Source organism: Mustelus asterias, chromosome 14 (assembly GCF_964213995.1).
Source record: "Mustelus asterias chromosome 14, sMusAst1.hap1.1, whole genome shotgun sequence".
NCBI lineage: Eukaryota > Metazoa > Chordata > Chondrichthyes > Carcharhiniformes > Triakidae > Mustelus > Mustelus asterias.
Window position 1 is genome coordinate 60,297,106 of NC_135814.1, and position 22,079 is coordinate 60,319,184.

Sequence of the window (22,079 nt, forward strand, 5' to 3'; positions counted from 1 at the left end):
AGATAGAATAACCATTAATCAGACAACTTAGAAAGAAGTAAAAAGAGTATAATGATTACATTCCAAATACTGATGCAAATTTAGAATATTTTAATCAGCGGCAGTTAAAACATTCGGCCTCTGATAACAGTTAAATAAATAACTATCTTTACAATTTATTTGTGCAATCTAACTAGATTACTATTCATTCATTGCATTTCTAAAACAAATATTGTTCTGCAGATGTGACTGGGCACAGCACATTGAAAAATATTGAATTGGAAGGAGTACAAATAATTACAATTACAAATAAGGCCATCTCAGATCACTTTCCATAAGGGTGGCACCGGAGCATGGCGACTTCTTGAGAGCTGTCCCCAGCATACCCTCTATTTCCATTTTTTACTCTTGTTCTATGCTCTTAAAACGTAACTCTTACTCCTTTAAACCGTCTATCTTTCTCTTCACCCTATCTGTAACTGCAACACTATATTCTGCACCCTTCTCCCCTATGCACTCTATGAACGATATGTTTTGTCTGTATAGCGCGCAAGAAACAATACTTTACACTGTATCCCAATTCATGTGACAATAATAAATCAAATCAAATCAATTCAAAAATTCAGGAAGAGAGACTGTGAGGTTCTTGAGCAAATTGACATAGGGAAGGACAAAGTATTGGAGGTGTTGGCAGCCTTAAAAGTGAGTAAATCTCCAGGTCCAGATGAATTGTGCCCCAGGCTGCTATGGGATGCAAGGGAGGAGATTGCAGGGTCTCTCACCCAAATTTTCAATTCCTCGCTGGCCATGGAGATGGTGTAAGATGACTGGAGAACAGCTAATGTGGTTCTGTTATTTAAGAAGGGCTGCAGAGAAAAACCAGGGAACTACAGACCAGGGAGTCTCACGTCAGTGGTGGGAAAACGATTGGAGAAAACTCTGAAGGAGAGCATTTATCTCCACTTGGAGAGGCAAAGCTTGATCAAGGATAGTCAGCATGGCTTCATCAGAGAGAGGTCATGCCTAACAAATTTGATTACATCTTTTGAGGAGGTGGACAGATGTGTAGATGAGGGTAGTGCGGTCAATGTTGTAGGAGACAGTGGGTGATGACAGAAGGCTGCTTCACTGACTGGAAGCCAGTGTCCAGTGGTGTACCACAGGAATTTGTGTTGGGCCCCTATTATTCGTCATTTATATATACGACATAGGTGACTATGTAGGGGGTAGGATTAGTAAGTTTGCGGATGACACAAAAATTGGCCAGGTAGTTAACAATGAGGCTGAGTGTCTTGGGCAACAAGAAGATATAGACGGAATGGTCAAATGGGCAGATGAGTGGCAAATGGAATTTGATCCTGAAAAGTGTGAGGTGATACACTTTGGAAGGAGTAATTTGACAAGGAAGTATTCAATGAATGGTAGGACATTCGGAAGTTCTGTGAAACAAAGGGACTTTGGCGTGTTTGTCCATAGATCACTGAAGGCAGAAGAGCATATTAATAGGATGGTGAAAAAGGCATATGGACCACTTGCCTTTATCAATCGAGGTATAGATTACAAAAGCAAGGAAGCTGTATAGAACTTTGATGAGACCATAGCTAAAGTCCTGTGTGCAGTTCTGGTCACCACATTGTAGGAAGGATGTGATTGCACTGGAGAAGTTGCAGAGGAGATTCACCAAGATGCTGCCTGGGATGGAACATTTAAGTTACGAAGAGGGGTTGAGTAGGCTTAGGCTGTTTTCGTTGGAGCAGGGAAGACTGAGGGGCAACCTGATTGACATGTACAAGATTATGAGGGATACGAACAGAGTGGATAAGGAGCAGCTGTTCCCGTTAGTTGAAGGGTCAGTCACAAGACGACATAGGTTCAAGGTGAGAGGCAGGAGGATTAGGGTGGATGAGGAAAAACCTTTTTATCCAGAGGGTGATGACGGTCTAGAATGCGCTGCATGGGAGGGTGGTAGAGTCAGGTTGCCTCACATCCTTCAAAAAATAGCTGGATGAGCACTTGGCCCATAGCTTTGAATGTTATAATGTGCCAAGTGCTGGCAGATGAGATTAGATGCAAGTTCAGGTGTTTCAAATTTGTCGGCGCAGACTTGATGGGCCGAGGGGCTTATTCTGTGCTATATGATTCCTTATATTACTCTCCACTCACCTCCCCTTCCAGGTCTTAACCCTACTTCCTTCTGAGTCCAACACTGGAAAAAGCTATCCCCAATTCACTGATCACTGCACTTTCAAAATTCCAATCATCCACCTTTTGGTCCTGCATTCTCCACAATATTTTTGCAACCAGCAGATTCATCAACTCTGATACTCTAATCTGCAGTAAAACCATTACTCTCTCAATCTGGCTAATCCCCCGATACAGCCTTTATTTCCACTCTGTTAATGATGGTCTCAATATTAATCAAAAAGGAGTCTATGAGCTCCTTGCGCTTATTGCTTGAGGTGAGGGTGGATGGGATGGGAAGAGAAGTTTAATAAGATGGTTTGTGGTAGGGAAAAGATGTCTGGGGTTATCTTTCCATTCTAGGATGATCCTGGAATATTGAATGTTTTCAATAGACGGGAGCAGGATTCAATGGTGCTTTGAGTGGTTCAGCCAGATCAAGTAATGAATGGCTGAACTTTTTATTTAATATATCCATTCAAATCAGCGTCACGCTGTGCCATCACAATATTCCAGGATCATCCTAGTATGGAAAGATAACCCCAGGCGGCTTTTCCCTCCTGCAAACCATTTTATTAAACTTCTCTTCCCATCCCATCCACCCTCACCTCAAGCAATAAGCGCAAGGAGCTCATAGACTCCTTTTTGATTAATATTGAGACCATCTGGTTCACTGCTTCTGCCATGTCACTCCTCTCCAATGGACCATCGTGCCAAATTTCCTATAAAGCTCAAAAATGCTGGAAAATCTCAGCAGGTCTGACGGCATCTGTGGAGCGAGAAAAGAGCCATAGTTTCAAGTCTGGATGACCCTTGGTAAGGCATGTTCTCCTCCTCCACATAAGGGAAATTAGGTCATATATTCACGTCAATGATGCTTTTTGCCATTTTTTAGTGCTTCAGCAGGGATTCCATCTTCTCCAGATGTCTTGTTCTTTATCCGTTGAATGGTCTTTCTACCTCATGCCAGGTTGGTGACCAGCCATCATCCTAACCAAGAGATCCACCACTGGCCCAATTTGCATGCAAACTGGGGTCAAGCTAGGCTGTGTCATTGCATCAACACTCTTCTTGATCTTCCTTGCTGCTATGTTCCATCTCATCCTCAGCCAGCTCCCTTGGAGTGGAGCTAAACTACAGAACAAATGGGAATCTGTTCAACCTCTGCCGCCTGCAGGCCTGAACCAAGGTCGTCCCATCTTCTTCACTGAACTACAGTACACAGATGATGTTTGCATCTGCGCACAGCCAGAGATTGAACTCCAAGCCATCTTTAACACCTTCACTGAGGCATATAAGAGCATGAGCCTTACACTAAACATCCATAAGGCAAAGTCAGTTTGACCAAACTGCCCCCACAGGGATTCATTAACTCAGGATTTTAAAATTTATGTGTTGCCATTTTTCCCAAACAGAAATTTCTTGTTGAACCTTAAAATCCTTCCCTTCGTCAACAGTTGCCACTAGGGTACAGGTAGACTATCTGCTCTTTTGCTCATAACAATTGGGAACACATAATAGACCTTTGACATATCATGAAGCAGCAGTCCTGGAGACCCTGGGGAACCATGTGGCTGCATGAATAGGGAAAGATATCTGGGAGGGGCTGTGCAAAGGGTAATGCTTCAAAACCACCATACCCACCCACCCAACCCCAGCTCCCTCCCCCTGCAAAATAAACATTTCGGATCCTCTCATCCCTCTCATCTTTGGGGTTTATGTCACCTAACAATTACCATCATTAGTAATCCTTTCCAATGGTCTTCTTTAGCCCCTCTCCCCTGCCTCCTCTAATCTCATCTTCAAAACAAGTTCGAGGAGCTCATGGATTTTTGTCACTAACATTGAGACCACCTGATCAGCTGCCTCCACCATGACCCACTAGCCACATTGTCAAGCCTTCTTTAATTCACCACCATCAACCCTCACTCCGCCCTAGGCATAAACTAATGTCTTACTCTAGATTCTCTATGATCGCCCTTCATGTCCTCTCTGAGCTCAACTTGTCCATGAGGTCCATCTCTTGTTCTCTGGATCCTATTTCCACGAAACTGCTGATCACCTAACTTCCCCTCCTGACCCCGTTATTAGCAGATATTGTAAACCGTTCTGCCTCTTCAGTTATTCTTCCTTTTTATCACCCTTTTCCTCAAAGAATTCTCTCTTGACCCATCAGCCTTGTAAACTACCATCTCTAACTTTTCTTTCCTCTCAAAAGCCCTTGAACATGATCCTGCCTCCCAAATCTGTGCCCATCTTTCCCAGAGCTCCATGTTTGAGATCTTCCAATCAGGTTTCTGCCCCTGCCACAGAACAAAGACAGCTCTTATACTATGCAACTGTAACAAAGATGAAGTTTCCCTCCTTGTCCTCCTCAAGCTGCCTGCGGCCTTTGGCATGGTTGACCACAGCATCTGGGACGTCATGAGGATGGGGCGGCACGGTAGCACAGTGGTTAGCACTGCTGCTTCACAGCTCCAGGGTCCTGGGTTCGATTCCCGGCTCGGGTCACTGTCTGTGTGGAGTTTGCACATTCTCCTCGTGTCTGCGTGGGTTTCCTCCGGGTGCTCCGGTTTCCTCCCACAGTCCAAAGATGTGCGGGTTAGGTTGATTGGCCAGGTTAAAAATTGTCCCTGAGATGCATAGTTAAAGGGATTAGCGGGTAAATATGTGGGGGCAGGGCCTGGGTGGGATTGTGGTCGGTGTAGACTCGATGGGCCGAATGGCCTCCTTCTGCACTGTAGGGTTTCTATGATTCTATGATTATTTTTGGGAGATTGAGACCAAAACAGCTCTGGTGGCTGCCTGTGTTAGCACACCTTGAACTGTCTGCTGTTCGCAGGAAAAACATCCTCAAAAAACACTAACAATTAACAAAGCACTCTCATTGACACAGGACCCAAATAAAACACCCAGAGTCCTAGCTGGAACACACTCCATACCCTGCAAACTGCTGAGTTGACTGCAAACATCACCAATTGCAACAAGGTTAATGACCCAAGTGATGAAGTCTCAGGCTTCAACCTTGCATGGTTAATCTGAACAACCCTCGACTAATTAAGAATGAGCCAGGGAAGAATTGGCCACTGGGTCCACAAATGGAACATGAAAAACAGCTCAGACTGTGACTGTGGCTATCCAAATCAGCCTATCACCCACATACTGAACTTCTGCTCCGAGAAATCCATACCTGGTGACATCCCAACCCTTCACACTATGTCAGCCAAAGCCCGTGAATGGATTGTTAACCTTGGCTTCCCCAACCACAAGACTAAAATAACCCACACCATCCTTCTCCAACACCTTTCCATTCTTGTCCTGCACGATCGGACTGCTCTTACCTAGTTCCATTCTTATCTATCTAACCACAGCCAGAAAATAAGTTGCGATGGTTTATTTTCCTGCCCCCACACAGTTACCTCTGACATCCCCCAAAGGATTAAACGTTGGCCTCCTCCTATTTTTTATCTACATGCTGCCCCTCGTCAGCATCATCTGAAGGTACAGTGTTAGTTTTCACATGCACGCTAACGATACCCAGTTCGACCTCACCATCACCTCTCTCAACTTCTCCAATGTTGCTAAATTATCAGACTACTTATCCTGCGTCCAGTACTGGGTGAGCAGAAGTTTCCTCCTATAAGACGTTGGGAAGACTGATACCATTGTTTTCAGTCCCAGTCCCAAACTCTATTCCCTGGCAATGGACTCCATCATTTTCCCTGGCAATGGTCTGAGATGAATCCAGTCAATACACAACTCTGGCACTCCATTGATCCAACCTTATATTCATGTCATCACTAAGACTACCTATTTCTACCTCCATAACATCTCCCAATTTTGCCCAGTGTCAGCTCACTTGCTGCTGAAACCCCTATTTGTGTATTTGTTACTCTAGACTGGACAATTGCAACATACACTTGGCTGATCTCCCACATTCTAAATTCCTTAAATGCAATGTCATCCAAAACTCTGCTGCCTGTGTCCTAATGCGCAGCATGTCCGATTCCCCTATCACTCTGTGCTTGCTGCCATACTTTGACTCCTTGTCAACCAATGCCTGGATTTTAAAATTCCCATCCTTGTTTTCAAATCCCTCCATGGCCTCACTCCTCTCCACCTCCAGAACCTGCAATAACATTCAATAGCATTCTGAGATATTCACGCTCATCCAATTTTGGCCTCTTGTGCATCCCCAATTTTATAGCTGTTTTACCATTGGTGGCCCTGCCTCCAGTTGTCTAGGCCCCATGCTAAGGACCATGCTTCCTACAATTCTCTTTCTTGCTTTCTTCCCAAAAACCGACTTCTTTGACCGCGTCTTTGATCATCTGACTTAATGGGTGGGATTTTCTAGCCCCGTGCAGTGTTTTTTCTGGTGATGGGGCACACCACCATGGTATACAGCAGGATCTTCCAGTCCCACTGATGCCTACAGGGTTTGTGTGGCCCGCACCCTCCATTGCTGGAGAACCAGCAGTGGGGATTGCCATCAGCATGACCAGAAGATCCCGCTGGCAGGAAGGACTGGAAAATTCTGTATAATATCTTGCTATATGGTTCAGTGTCATATTTTGTTTTATAAGCTCCTTTGAAGATGCTAAGGAAATTTTGGCCAGAATTTTCTAGCCGTTCATGCTTTACCACCTCTGCAAGCGAGGACAGAGAATTTGGTGCTCAACCAAATCTCCGTTCACTGCAGAATGCCCAAAGAATCCCACTGGTGTCAACAGCCAGAAAATTCCAGCCTTTATGTGAAGTTGCTAATAAATAAGTAATTGTTGTATTCATGGACACATAAATGATTAAGAGAATTCTAAACAATAATAAATCTGGAGGTGCCTGAATTAGTTGTTATGGAAAGATATTCAACAACAACAGCTTGCCTATATATCATAGCTCTAACATATTGTGGATCGAGAAAGAATGGCTACAACAATGATTTAACAACAATAATGGCAATAGTGGATTTAAAATGGCTATTCTGGCTGAGAGTTAAGCATGCTGGGATTTTTGGTTAACTTACAATTAAAACCAGATGCAGATTGTAAAGTTGCTCCGGTCTGGGAACTGTGATCTGAAGCTTTCTGTGTTGACTAAATAAGGGAAGTTATTTACATTGGCTCAGACATTCCTGGCTTTGAATTTTATTACCATGAGGTGTGGTAAATGTCATGTGAAGTAAGCGTAATGGAGTCATTCATAAGTAATTTCATTGGATGTTTGAATCATGTGATCAGTTTCTGGTTACATAGTTGGCTGGATGACAGAAAATCTTCTGGAAGGAAGTGGAGGATTTGTGGATAAAAGTCACTGCAGTCTTTGTTTGCCAGCGACAACTCTATAGAGACTAACCATCGTAAGAAACATGTGCCCTGAAGGAATTTTCCTCAGGGAAAAAGATAGATTCTACATCAGAGATATTTCTTGGTCAAGGTTTTTCCTAAACTTGATAGTATCTATTTTCAGTTAATTAATTAAAGTTGATGTTCAGTTAAAGTTAATGTGCAATTAAGAGTTCAATTGAGAGTTGATGGTCAGCTAAAGTTAATGTTCAGTGGAGAGTTAAAATTCAGTTGAGAGTTGATGTTCAGTTAAGAGTTAAAGTTCAGGAGAAGAGTTAATGAGTTGCAACTGTTTATCCATAGAATCCCTACAGTGCAGAAGGAGGCCATTCGGCCCATCAAGTCTGCACCGATCACAATGCCACCCAGGAACTATTGCCGTAACCCCACATATATGCCCTGCTAATCCCCTGACATTAGGGTCAATTTAGCATGGCCAATCAACCTAGCACACACATCTTTGGACTGAAGGAGGGAACCGAACACAAGGGGGAAACCCATGCAGGCATGGGGAGAATATGCAAACTCCACACAGATAGTGACCCGTGGCTGGGATTGAACCCGGTTCCCTAGTGCTGTGAGATAGCAGTACTAACCACTGTGCCACCGTGCTGCCCCAATGTTTGAGTTGGTACCAGAAGTGTTAAATAAATAAACTGTTGAATAAATTAAGGAGTCGACTGATTTTTTTGTTTGTCTCACTGAACTGGAATGCTTGCAAAATGTTTAAATTAAAAGCCAGATGACAATATAAAATATATTTTACAATATTGCAATTAAAAAAATGGAATTTTTAAACACCCATTTAAAAATTGCCAAACTAAGACCAGGTGATGCAATGGGTTTAAATCCTGACCTTTCACTTCTAGAACATGGGATCTACCAGATCGAGAGGATGGAAATGTTTTTGATCTGTTGTAAGCACCTTTCTCGACATGAGTTTGGGCCATCTCAATTCAATTCATTCTTGGTATCGGACCATGGAATGTAATTTTTCTTTTAATTGCCATTGGTTTGCAATCTCACTCAAATAAACCATTAGATGGCTGTTGTGTGTAGTTGAATCTTGTAAATGGAGTGAAGGGATGACTTCTTTCTACAGAGGGGATTGGGGCATATTGTTGGGACACTGTGGGAAATAAAAAATAGTTGAGGAACATTGTTGGGAAAGGGTGAAAGGAGATTTACTCTGACCAATCCAAATGAACCTGCAATGCCTGCACATTGTCCAATATGACAAGCATTCCATTCCCCACATTAACATTGCTTAGCTTGCTGAATGCAAAAAACATTTTAAAGTATAATAATTATCCGCTCTAACCATATAGTCGCATTGCCAGTTCTGTGATTTGTTGGATTCTCTCCTCTTGCTGTGGGACGGTGGGCCACACAAACTTTTCAAACTGCTTGTGGAGAACTCCCACTGCTTCCTTGGTCTTGCACTCAGCAGAATACTTCCCAACTCGAACAACTGTACCACTTGCATCTTCACACCAAAACTGACTCTGAAATGCATGTGGTAAATAAGCAAATTGATATATTTAGTGATGCACTCACATAAATGATTTTTTGAAAATGAACCATAACATCTTATCATTTTCTGTGTCAAGAAAATGTACTCAAACTATTCATGATGGAGCACTGAAAGGCCATTCACACATCAAGTCCTTTCCTTCCATAGATCTTGAACAACTTTCTCTCAGAACTTTTCCCTCATGTCTCTATTACTGAAGGGGGAATAAGTGCTGGATTATTTTAGATGCCACCATACATCACATCAATATACTATGCTTTAATTAGGTTTTTGATTTATAACCTGAGTACATCCAAAATAATTTTATTGATTATAGCTTCAATTTGTCTTCACAGATATACTCAATGAATAGTCAACACTCACGTCCAAACCCTTTCTCTTATTTACCTTTGTTAATGGACATACAATCTATTATGCACTACAACATTAATTTAATTAGTCCAAATCCCTTTGATTGGTATCTTTCCCTCATATGTCCATCACGTTGCCATGTGTACCCTGAATATATTTCATAATGTGCAAATACATAAGTATCCCAATATAAGTTCATGCCCCTGTGTATCTCATCTTTCATCTTGAGGAATAAGGTCTTAAGGGATTTTTTAAAAATAGAGTACGCCTGCCTCTGCAGTAATGAAAATGACAGAGAAAGAGAGGAGAAAATTAAATACATATTGTTTTGTTCCGAAGATAAATGAGCATCTTCCCAAAACAAACCAAGTGAAAACAAAATGCTCAGTGCCATATCCTGTATTTCTAGTACCATTTAAAAACACAGATTATCTCCATGCACTAGTGTTAGCTCTGAAAAGTAAAACTAGGATCTATATGCTCGCCAGAACCTGGGTGCTCAAGTTTTCAGGCGTACATGGTTTCTGTTGAGTATTTTTAATTCACCTTTTATAAAAAATATACTACATTTTTAAAATGCCTTTTTTTCATTTTCCCAATGATCTCATGAGCTGAAAACAGGTGTGGCATAAACAATGGTCGAGCAACATAATAGAGTTGGTGATAATCAACTAAAATAACTACCTTTTCTATGTTATTCCTATAACAGAAGATAGATTATGTTTAAATGTGTACCACTACAATAATTCGCACTACCCACCTCTTCCATGGCCTGTTGCAATTGCATAGTCACGTCCAAGTTTTGTTTGTATTCCTCCACTGTCTTGTCAAGTTCATTCACCTGTTTCTGTAATTCATTCAAGGATTCTTCAAGTACATCTATTTCCGTTCTGGGGACATGCTTTTCCAGCACTGTGATGCCTTTTGTCACATACTGAATCATTTTCTTCTTGAATATCTTTTAACACAGAAAGCACAACATGAACTCGAGGTTCTGAGTTAGTTGCATCAAATTACGTTGGTTCTTAGCGTTACCTCAAATTTTTCAGCATATATTTCGACTTGCTGGGCTTGATTTCGGACAGCTTTCAGATTGCGGGATTTCTCATTTTTCTTCAGGTAACTAAATTTCAAGTTGTTAAACTTCTTCTTGAGTTCTTTATAGGATTCCTTTAACTAAAGATATATATTTTTACAGAATTATTATTTATTCATTATATCAACTTTAAAACTGTACTCCAAAGAGTTAGATTAAAATATTCCTATAAAATCAGGGCAATGATAATTGAATACATGATGAATATCAAGTTGTAAATGAGCTGGTTTTCATTTAATTTAACAATGTTACAAAAGGATCATACCTAATTGTTAAGAGTACAAAGATAGTGGGTGGAATTCTCCCAAAAAATTCTAAGTGTCGAATTCACGTGAAAACTGGAGTAATTCACACTGGTTTGTTCAGTGGGAGTTCAGAGAAGAATCTCCACACTCTGTGCATTGCAGAGACCATCAGTGTGAATATCATTAAATTTCAAGATGCAGGGCCTATTCCCACTGGAAAGGCTGAAATCAGCAGGCTGAGTGGGCCACTACGCATGTGCCAATCTGTCAGTGCTGAGATCAGCGCATGCACAGTGAACCGCACTGATGGCCTCCCGATTGATGGCCAGTTCAATTGCTGGCCAGCCCCGTGACCCCAGCAATGCTAGCTCTCTATCCCCCCTATGGCCCGATCACTGGCCCCCCAACCATTCCCAGGCCCAGCCTCTGGCCTCCCCGCCTCCCAGCCTGCTGCGATCTCCAGCACCCCCCCCCCCCCCCCCCCCACCGATTCTCCCTCCTGACAGAAACCCCCCTTGCAGTCCCGATGCTGCCCCCTCTTCCCCTACAGTGCTGACCCCACCTCCAGCAGACTGACTGCCCCCCCGCTGATCCCTCCCCCCAAGCCCACCCCGTTCACTGGCCTCCCTGCTTCCCTCATCAATCCCTATACAGAGTGGCAGCGGGGCCCTGAACCCAACCAATCGCCCCGTAGGCCCTGCTTCCTAGGCCTTGCCCTGATTTGCCCCGCCGATGGGCAGTGCCAAGGTGCCCTCTGGGCATTGAAACTTTGCCCCTTGGGCAGTGCCGGGGGTACAGGCTGGCACTGCCAGGATGCCAATGCCCAGGGGAAACCCCCACCACCCAATCCTCTCGGGGGTCCTGATTGCCCTCCCCCCCTCACTCCAGCAGGGTCGAGCCACTAACTCCCCAAAAGTGGGGAGCTACTGTAATCCCTGCTGGAGAGAATCACTCTGGCAGGGTGGGCGACACTAGCGGGCCCGGAGATTTCAGTCCCGGGCCCACTAATTATATGTAAATTATTTTAAAATGACCATGTAAATGGTCTTTCTGCTTCCCCGCCAATTTCTGGTGCAGAGCAGAAGCCGCCGGAAATCCGCACTGGGAGAAGCAAGTGGGGCGTGAACGCTCGCGCAAATTCCGCGAATCAGCTGACACGAGGATTTCCCGGCCTGTTGCGCTAATTTTTTAGCGGAGCGGGATGGGAGAATCATGGCCAGTGGCTTTGTCATTACGCTAATTAATCATGGTAGAGTAATGATTATAGATATTGTAGTCTTGGTTTTCTATGATAATGCAAATATTCATTCATTTTAATTGCATTTATGTGGGAAGAAATTTTATGGTTTTCTGGACCCAACCCCTGAAGTAAACCGAAAGAGTCATGGGGTGAGTTGGAAGAACTAACAGCTTGTTTCCAACCCAGGAGACAAATGCAGTAGCTGGGTCATAGCAAAAAAAATTTGTCACAGCATATCTATTAGTGCCAATGTCAGCTGTTACGGAAAGTCAAACCGAGCATAACAGCACTGTTATTGGAGGTATTAGTGACTACAGCATAAGGAAAATCAATGGTGTATTAAAGCATAAAGAAGGTTGTGTAATTGAAATATAAAGAAGTGGGTCCACCAACTGTTCTGGAATTGTCCTGGAATTTGGATTCCGTCCAGCACAGGTCCAGAGGGTTCCAGCGGCCTGGGGGCATTTTAGGGGATGGGGCGGGGGTGTGGAGGCAGAAGAGAAGGGTGCGATTACAGGCAGGCCCAAGTGCAGGGTCCTGGGAAAGTGCGAGGGGGAGGGTGTGGACCCACGCAGGCATGAGGGGTGGTTGGGGCTTTTCTAGTCACTTTTCCGGTCTCACCAGGACCCTCGCCATTACCATCAATGAAGTGTCCCTTACCCTTTCTACCAAGTTTGCCACCATGTTCAGGAATTCCCAGTTACGTTTTTTAATCATTCATTTAAATCTTTACTCACATAGGGAACTGTCAGCACATTGGGAGTAGGAATTGGTATGTGTTGCATCTGTTTTTGGGAATAAAATGGGTGCAAAGCATACCAGTTCAGCAGTAGGTCGGCCTGTGCCCAACATGTGCAGGCTTTGGTCCCATTGTTAAATTAATTTTTTAGATGGCCCAGATGAACCATGGCTAAAGCCCCCCCCCCCCCCCCCCACCCCCGCCACAGCAGCTCCTGTGGAAGCCAACTCTAGAAAGGTTCGTAAAGTTTTTCATTCTATAGATCGGGGAGAAGAGGAATGCTTCCCCTGACTCCACAGTCCTTGCAATTGCCCCATCCTCACTTCACCTGATCTGACCCCTTTTTGAATTGAGTTTGCAGGGTGAAGCGCCCTGCGCGAGGTGGTCAGGCACCTGCTGCAACACCTCACTTCCAAGTCCTAGCTAAGGCCCTAATGCACAATTCCTGGACACTCTCGGTCTCTCCGTTTGAACATGTTGATTGCACAGCACTGAGTGGAACAAACCAGTCTAATATCTAATCCAATGTTGAAAACCTATGACCTTGAAATCATGTTATGGGATTATAGAATATAAATGCTTAGTATATACTACTTAAGAAAAGATGGTGGTAACTGGTTTAAAATAAATGGGCAAATTTGAAACATTATGCCAAGGCCTACAATATTAATATGCCACGATTATCCACAGATTTGGAATAAGTACAGTGATGTTTTGTAATATTTTCAAAGACAGCTACTATATATGAAGAGGCACATTTACAATTCTTGCATTTCCTACTTTCAGATTAGTCATCCTTTGATTTATTCCATTAGGTTTCTCCAGATAAAGCCGAAAGGTTAGCGGGTAACATATTATCAATGCCATTCTAATAATTGTCTGGGAATGAAGTGTAGGAATGTCTGACTCTCATTTTCCTTCTTGCATGAAATCCAGTCTGAGCCCCCCCCCCCCCCCCCCCCCCCCCACCTCCAACAATCATCATTGCAATGAATTTGACACCAAGAATATTGTAGAGTGAGGGATGAACCCTCAACCTTACCATGTTGGATTACTGTTCCACTTAGTTTTCATTTCAATTTAATGCTATATGAATAGATTTACAATTACAGCAGTCACAGAGTTGCACATGAAACATCATTTCTTTATAAACCAAGTATTTCTGTCACCTGGAACAAACCATTTGCAAATTTGAAAAGACTGCTAAAAAATATATGCTTGTAAAAACACTGAGTAGTAATTTTGTTTTAGCTGTCAATAGAACTCTTGTTTAAAACCAACAAATACCAGACAATGTTGAAGTACGATTTCTAAAAATGCTGAAATATTGGTAAGGGAATCACACCATTAAAATGTAGACTCGCGACTTAGAGAAACAACTGTTTGGGTGCCCTCTCCTGTGTCTCTTTATAGATCTAAAGTCATTTTGCTACTTTTAAATACGATGACACTGCTCCTGATGCAGCCACTGAGCTTGTTGATTTGATGACATTTCACAAGAGCCCAGTGTAGCTCAGTGTTGGACATATACATTAGTCTTTCTGGTTCAGATATAATTGTCTGACCACACATCCAATGAGTTATAGTTGCTGGTTGAATTTCAGTGTCACTCTAAGAGTGGTAGTTTCTAAGTATAGCTTTCATGTCAAAACTGTGGTATGAACAGAACTCCTGCTACCATCTGTTGAAATTTGCAACACTGAAAGCATTTTAAAATTTAGAAATCTTTTCTTTACACCAGACCACAATAATAAAATTGTGATATCTCTGGACTTAGCAACTCAATTGAGAGTTTAAAATCAAGAAATAAAAATATTCTGTTGAAAATTGGCACTGTGACATTTTCTTCAAACTCAAATGTTAATCACATGGAAAGATTTTAAACAAAATAGGACATCTTTTAATCACTGTTACTCAGCTCCAGTTTCAGATGATATTTGTTATTCTAACGTACTAATTTATGCTGAGAGTGAAAAAAAATCCATGACACATTGGGTGGAATTTTACGAGAAAAATTCTAAGGGTGCAATTTTATGGCCTCACTCATCCCGAAACCGTAAAATCCTGCCTGAGGTCAATGGACCTTTCCATGATCTGCCCCTCACCCGCTCCGATTCCTGTGGTGGGCAGGACAGTAAAATTATGGCCTAAGTGTGCAGCTGGTGTGAAAATGAGTGAGTTGCAGATCTGTTTTTTGGCCGGGTTTTTACTCCCAATCTTGTGCACTTAGCACAAGAAAGAATGAGCTAGACTGTTTCTAGCTATGAGGGGTAGTGGGCAGGGCTTAATTCACCAGCAAGCCTGCTCAGGCAGCAGAGGGAGCTATTGCCATTGTGCAGATCTCTGTGGCTGGACACGCGCAATTGCAACAGCAGAGGTCTGACAGAGAGAGAATTTTTCAAGCTTCTGCTGTTGCAGCTGGCCTCAACAGTGTCCCCCCAAGCAATCGCAGGGGTCTGTGGCCGAACCCCACACCGTCCGGAAATATAGCACCTGCCACCCCCCCTGCTGCCCAGACGGATTGTGCCCCCCACCCCCCCAACCACTGATCGCAGGCAGAGCAGCAGCAGCAGCGGTCTCCTCGCCCTCCCCATTGTTCGCATGCAGAGAGCTCGCCCTCCCTCCCCAACCCACCCACGATCTCTGGAAGAGTGCGCAGCGGCCCTCCCCCCACCTACCCAATTGGGCCGCCTTGGTCTGGTGCCGCTCCCTCCAGGCCCCGTCCCCATGGCCCCTGCCCCCTCCATAGGCCCTACTCCCCACAGCCCCCCTTCAGGCTCCACCCCTTGGCTGTCCATTCATGGAGAGCAGATGCTTTCCTCATTGGAGAGAATCTCTTCCAGCTAGGCCATAAAGGCAAGTGAGCCTGGATGATTGAGTGTGGGGTTTGCTAAACAGATGAAAATCACATTTAACATAAGTTTGAATAAATTTGACCGCGCCGGAAATCCTGTGCCGGTAAGATCACAAGTGCCGAGAAATCTGGCGTGATCTTGATTTCTCTGCGATTTTACCGGCTCGTTTCGCCCATTGATGGTTGGGGGCGAGCCATTGTCTTAGTTAACATTGTACAGAATTTCTAATCGAGACCTGTGTGTTTTCAGCTGGATATAAATCATAGTATCTCTACAGTGCAGAAGAAGCCATTCAACCCATCAGGGCTGCACCAATTCCCTGACACAGCATTTTACCCAGGCTCTCCTCCCCGCCCCACCCCATAATCTCACATTTGCCGTGGCTCATGCCCCTAATCTACACATTTTGGGACACTAAGGGTCAATTTAGCATGACCAATTAACCTAACCTGCACATCTTCGAACTGTGGGAGGAAACAGGAACAGGAAACAGGAAACCCACACAGACTGGGGAGAATGTGCAAACTTCACACAACCAGTCACCCAAGGCTGGAATTGAACCCTGGTCCCTGGCACTGTAAGGCAGCAGTGCTAACCACTGAGCCACTGTTCCCCTAAAAGACTGGAAGCACTAGCCACTGACCATTCTGAGCAGCTGTACTGATTTTGTTTATTCAGATGTGGAAGGTGTTAGGTAATACATTATGTTGTCAAAGGCAAACACCCGAATAGTTGGCTGTATGACAGCTGTCAAGTCTTTAATAAGGGAAAAACCCTGTATACATTGAGAACACCTTTTGCCTGATAAACTATTAAAGAAAATAATTGTTCTGCTGTACTTTATGGTCACCAACAACTACTACTCATATTTATAGAGCACCTTTAACACAATGAAATGTCCCAAGGTGCGTCAGAGGAGCAATACAAAACAAAGCATGGCTAAGCCACAGAAGAGATATTGACCGGAATTTTGCCACCCTGCCCGCCATGGGAATTGGAGCGGGTGAGGAGCATGGACATTGGGAAGGTCCGTTGACCTTGGGCGGGATTTTATGGTTTCGGGATGTGTGAGGCCATAAAATCCCACCCACTAGGTCAGATGGCCAAAAACCTGCTGGTACAATTTGAGAAATATCTTAAGGGAGGAAAGTGAGGTAGAAAGGCAGAGAGGTGCAGGAGGGAATTCCAGAGCTTGGGGCCGAGACACTGAAGACACAGCCACCAATGGCATAGCAATTAAAATTGAGGATGCACAAGTGGCCAGAATTAGAAGACTGCAGATGTCTCTGAGGGTCACGGGTTTGGAGGAAGTTTCAGGGAAAGGGAGGGGCAGGACAATGGCAGCATTAGGAAACAAGAATGGGAATTTTAAAATCAAGGTGTTACTTGACCGGGCGCTAGCGTAGGTCAGCACACACAGAAGTGATGGGGGAATGGGATCTAACAGAGTTTTGGACGATCTCAAGTTTAGAGAGGATGGAATGTGGGAGAACAACCAGAAGGGTATTAGAATAGTTAAGTCTCGAGATAGCAAAAGCAAGGATGAGGGCTTCAGCAGCAAGTGAGCTGAGGCAGGGGTGAGGTTGGGCGATATAACTGGTCACAGAGATTGAGTCATAGAGGTTTACAGCATGGAAACAGGCCCTTCGGCCCAACTTGTCCATGCTGCCCTTTTTTTTAAACCACTAAGCTAGTCCCAATTGCCCGCATTTGGCCCATATCCCTCTACAGCCATCTTACCCATGTAACTGTCTAAATGCTTTTTAAAGGCAAAATTGTACCTGCCTCTACTACTACCTCTGGCAGCTTGTTCCAGACACTCACCACGCTGTGTGTGAACAAATTGCCCCTCTGGACACTTTTGTATCTTTCCCCTCTCACCTTAAACCTATGCCCTCAAGTTTTAGACTCCCCTACCTTTGAGAAAAGATGTTGACTATCTAGCTGATCTGTGCCCCTCATTATTTTATAGACCTCTATAAGATCATCCCTCAGCCTCCTACACTCCAGGGAAAAAAGTCCCAATCTATTCAGCCTCTCCTTATAACTCAACCCATCAAGTCCCGGTAGCATTCTAGTAAATATTTTCTGCACTCTTTCTAGTTTAATAGTATTCTTCCTATAATAGGGTGACCAGAACTGTATACAGTATTCCAAGTGTGGCTTTACCAATGTCTTGTACAACTTCAACAAGACGTCCCAACTCCTATATTCAATGTTCTGACCAATGAAATCAAGTATGCTGAATGCCTTCTTCACCACTCTATCCACCTGTGACTCCACTTTCAAGGAGCTATGAAGCTGTACCCCTAGATCTCTTTGTTCTATAACTCTCCCCAATGCCCTACTATTGACTGAGTAAATCCTGCCCTGGTTTGATCTACCAAAATGCATCACCTCGCATTTATCTAAATTAAACTCCACCTGCCATTCATCAGCCCACTGGCCCAATTAATCAAGATCCCGTTGCAATCCTAGATAAACTTCACTATCCACTATGCCACCAATTTGGGTGTCATCTGCAAACTTACTACCTATGCCACCTATATTCTCATCCAAATCATTAATATAATGACAAATAACAGTGGACCCAGCACTGATCCCTGAGACACATCGCTGGTCACAGGCTTCCAGTTTGAAAAACAACCCTCTCCAACCACCCTCTGGCTTCTGGCATCAAGCCAATTTTGTATCCAATTGGCTACCTCACCCTGGGATCCCGTGAGATTTAACCTTATGCAACAATCTACCATGTGGTACCTTGTCAAAAGCCTTGCTAAAGTCCATGTAGACAACATCAACTGCACTGCCCTCATCTACCTTCTTGGCTACCCCTTCAAAAAACTCAATCAAATTTGAGAGACATGATTTTCCATTCACAAAGCCATGCTGACTGTCCCTAATCAGTCCTTGCCTCTCGAAATGCCTGTAGATCCCGTCTCTCAGAATACCTTCGAACAACTTACCCACTACATATGTTAGGCTCACTGGCCTGTAGTTCCCAGGCCAGTGAGCCTAACCAGGTCACTTTAAGAATCAATGGTAAAACTTGAATTCTAAACACATCTGTACATAAGTTACTGCGCTATTTTTCTCGTTATCATGCAGGTAAAAACATTCATAAATTGGCTGGGTATGTAACTGTGGTGAACCATCGTTGGTTACCACTGGGGGTTGTTCTTATGTTACTGTTGGGTTAGGGTGTTGTCACTGTGGGGGTTGTATAATGTTGTTGGGTTAGGGTGTTTACCTGTGGTAAATGTTATTATGGCACATCCCGGTGGGGCCCCGCCTCCGGGGGAGAGGTATAAGACCCTCTGCTCCGGCAGGACCCCTCCAGTCTGAACTGGTGTACTCGAGTTAGTTAGTTCCATTGTTTGCTAATAAAAGCCTTCAATAGCTGAAGCCTTGTTCCACGTGCTTGATTGTCGCGCATCAATTTTATTAGCAAACATAAAACTCTCAACAGTAAAAAGGGAGTATGGAACAAATATTAAAACCAGAACGTCTGGCGTTGGACCCACGTGCGGTCGGTGCCGCTAACACCTTCGACCACTGGTGGAAGTGTTTCGAAGACTACCTGGCAGCCTCTGTAGCTGTTACTACAGACAACGACAAACTCCAGGTCCTCCACGCAAGGGTAAGCGACACGATTTATCTTGCGATTCGTGCGGCCACCACTTACCCGAGGGCCATCGAGCTCTTGAAGAAACGGTACACGAGACCACCCAACGAGATACACGCTCGTTACCTCCTCGCTACACGACGTCGGCAGTCGGGCGAAACCATGGAGGACTACGCCAATGAGCTCCTGCAGCTTGCCAGGGGTTGCGATTGTAAAGACGTATCAGCCGAACAATATATGTACGACCTCGCCCGAGACGCGTTCGTAGCAGGTGTAGGGTCCTCATACATCCGGCTTAAGTTACTAGAGAAAGGGAACCTCAACTTGACCCAAGCGATGGAGATGGCTGAGATGCTGGAAGCAGCGTCGAAAAGCTTGGCTCTGTACCCCGAGGACCACGTGGAGACAACGTGGCAAGAGCAAGCTCAAATCCCTCCTCGCCCCGCGGGCTCGCGCTCCCATATCGATCCGACGACGGCGGCAGCTCCAGGCGGCCAGCGATGCTATTTTTGCGGTGGGGCCAAGCATCCACGGCAACAGTGTCCTGCAAAAACGGCAATCTGCAGCCAGTGTGGTAAAAAGGGCCACTATGCTAAAGTTTGCAGGTCGAAGTCCAAAAACGGCAGTGCAGCTTGTAACCCTCCAGAGCGGAGACAATCTCCTTCGGCATCGCAGTACCCACGAGGTCCGACCACGTGCGAATCCAGGACGGCGCCATCGTGGCTGACGGAGGAGGAGGAAGACCACCAGGAGTCGCTGCGTTTGGCGCCCTCACCCACATGCGATTCATGGGGGCGGCCATCATGGTCCACGACGACTAGGAGCGACCAGCAGGGGTCCTGAAGCATCAACATCGGCTGCATGCAGTGACGCCCAGGGGCCAACGGTGGCGTCGATCTCCCTGGACCAGACAAAGCACCACAGGCTTGATAATTCCATGATGAACATCAAGGTAAATGGTCGTACTGTGTATTGTCTGTTTGACAGTGGGAGCACCGAGAGTTTCATACACCCTGACACTGCAAAAAGGTGTGGACTCCGGGTTCTACCTGCCAAGCAGACAATTTCCATGGCATCACGGTCCCGATCTGTACCGATCCAAGGACGGTGTATGGTAACCCTAGAGGTACAGGGCACAATTTACGAGCAATACAGGCTCCTTGTGTTACCTCACCTTTGTGCGTCAATTCTCCTCGGACTAAATTTTATGGTCCACATGAAGAGTGTGATCCTACAGTACGGTGGGCCACTCCCTTCACTGGCAGTAGGGAATCAGCCGCAGCCTCCAAATTGCCCAAAGCGCCCCGCATGCAATCTTTCCACTCTACAAATCACCACACCTTCTTTATTTAAGAATCTGGTACCAGGCTGCAAGCCCATCGCTACTAAGAGTAGGCGTTACAGCGCTGAAGACCGGATCTTTATTAGATCTGAGGTTCAGCGGCTCCTCAAGGAAGGGATCATACAGGCCAGTGCTAGTCCGTGGAGAGCGCAGGTCGTGGTAGTTAAAAGCGGGAACAAACCTCGGATGGTCATCGACTACAGTCAGACCATTAACCGTTATACGCAGCTGGATGCGTATCCTCTCCCGCGCATTTCTGATATGGTCAATCAGATTGCGCAGTACCGAGTGTTCTCTACCATAGACCTTAAGTTCGCCTACCATCAACTCCCCATCCGCCCAGAGGACCGACAATACACGGCTTTTGAGGCGGATGGTCGTCTATACCATTTTCTCAGGGTTCCATTTGGTGTCACCAATGGGGTCTCGGTCTTCCAGCGTGCTGTGGACCGAATGGTGGACCAGAATGGGTTGCGGGCTACCTTCCCGTACCTGGATAACGTCACCATCTGCGGCCATGACCAGCAGGACCATGACACGAATCTCCAACACTTTCTGCGCACTGCATCTCGCCTGAATCTGACCTATAACAGGGAGAAGTGCGTATTCCGTACGCGCAGGTTAGCTATCCTTGGATACGTGGTGGAAAACGGGGTCATTGGCCCTGATCCAGACCGTATGCGCCCCCTTACTGAACTTCCCTTGCCCGCTAGCACGAAAGCACTGAGGAGATGCCTCGGGTTCTTTTCGTATTATGCCCAGTGGGTCCCCAACTACGCGGACAAAGCCCGTCCGCTCATCAAGTCCACGACCTTCCCACTCACGCCGGAGGCCCAATTGGCCTTCAAGGCTTTGAAAAGCGACATTGCGAAAGCCACGATGCACGCGGTGGATGAATCCATCCCTTTCCAGGTGGAGAGTGATGCATCTGATTTCGCCCTAGCCGCCACACTAAACCAGGCAGGCAGGCCCGTCGCGTTCTTTTCCCGCACCCTTCAAGGCCCCGAAATTCGGCATTCAGCGGTGGAGAAGGAGGCTCAGGCCATTGTGGAGGCAGTCAGACACTGGCGCCATTACCTGGCGGGGAAGCGGTTCACTCTGATCACGGATCAACGATCCGTGGCGTTTATGTTCAGTAACACGCAGAGGGGCAAGATCAAGAACGATAAGATCTTGCGGTGGAGAATTGAGCTCTCCACCTATAATTACGATATTATGTATCGTCCAGGGAAGCTCAATGAGCCCTCGGATGCCCTCTCGCGCGGAACATGCGCCATCATGCAGGAGGACCGCTTGAAGGCCCTCCACAATGACCTGTGTCATCCTGGAGTCACCCGACTCTACCACTTCGTAAAAGCCCGCAACCTGCCCTACTCGGTGGAGGATGTCAGGTCAGTGACGAGAAGCTGTCGGATTTGCGCGGAATGCAAACCGCACTTTTATCGACCGGACCGGGCACAATTGGTCAAGGCCACTCGCCCTTTCGAGAGGCTGAGTGTGGATTTTAAGGGCCCCCTTCCCTCAACGGACCGGAACGTCTATTTCCT

At 45.3% G+C, this 22,079-nt stretch overlaps 1 protein-coding gene across 1 annotated transcript in view; it reads right to left on the bottom strand.

Moving 5' to 3' along the window:
- The window catches only part of ccdc141 (coiled-coil domain containing 141), a 171,768-nt gene that overhangs the window by 25,281 nt on the left and 124,408 nt on the right, over positions 1-22,079 (bottom strand). The window contains exons 18-20 of the mRNA XM_078228492.1: positions 10,426-10,566; positions 10,151-10,348; positions 8,827-9,010 (exon numbers count right to left, since the gene is read on the bottom strand). Of these exons, the coding sequence (XP_078084618.1) occupies positions 8,827-9,010; positions 10,151-10,348; positions 10,426-10,566 (523 nt within the window). The remainder of the gene's footprint in view (positions 1-8,826; positions 9,011-10,150; positions 10,349-10,425; positions 10,567-22,079) is intronic.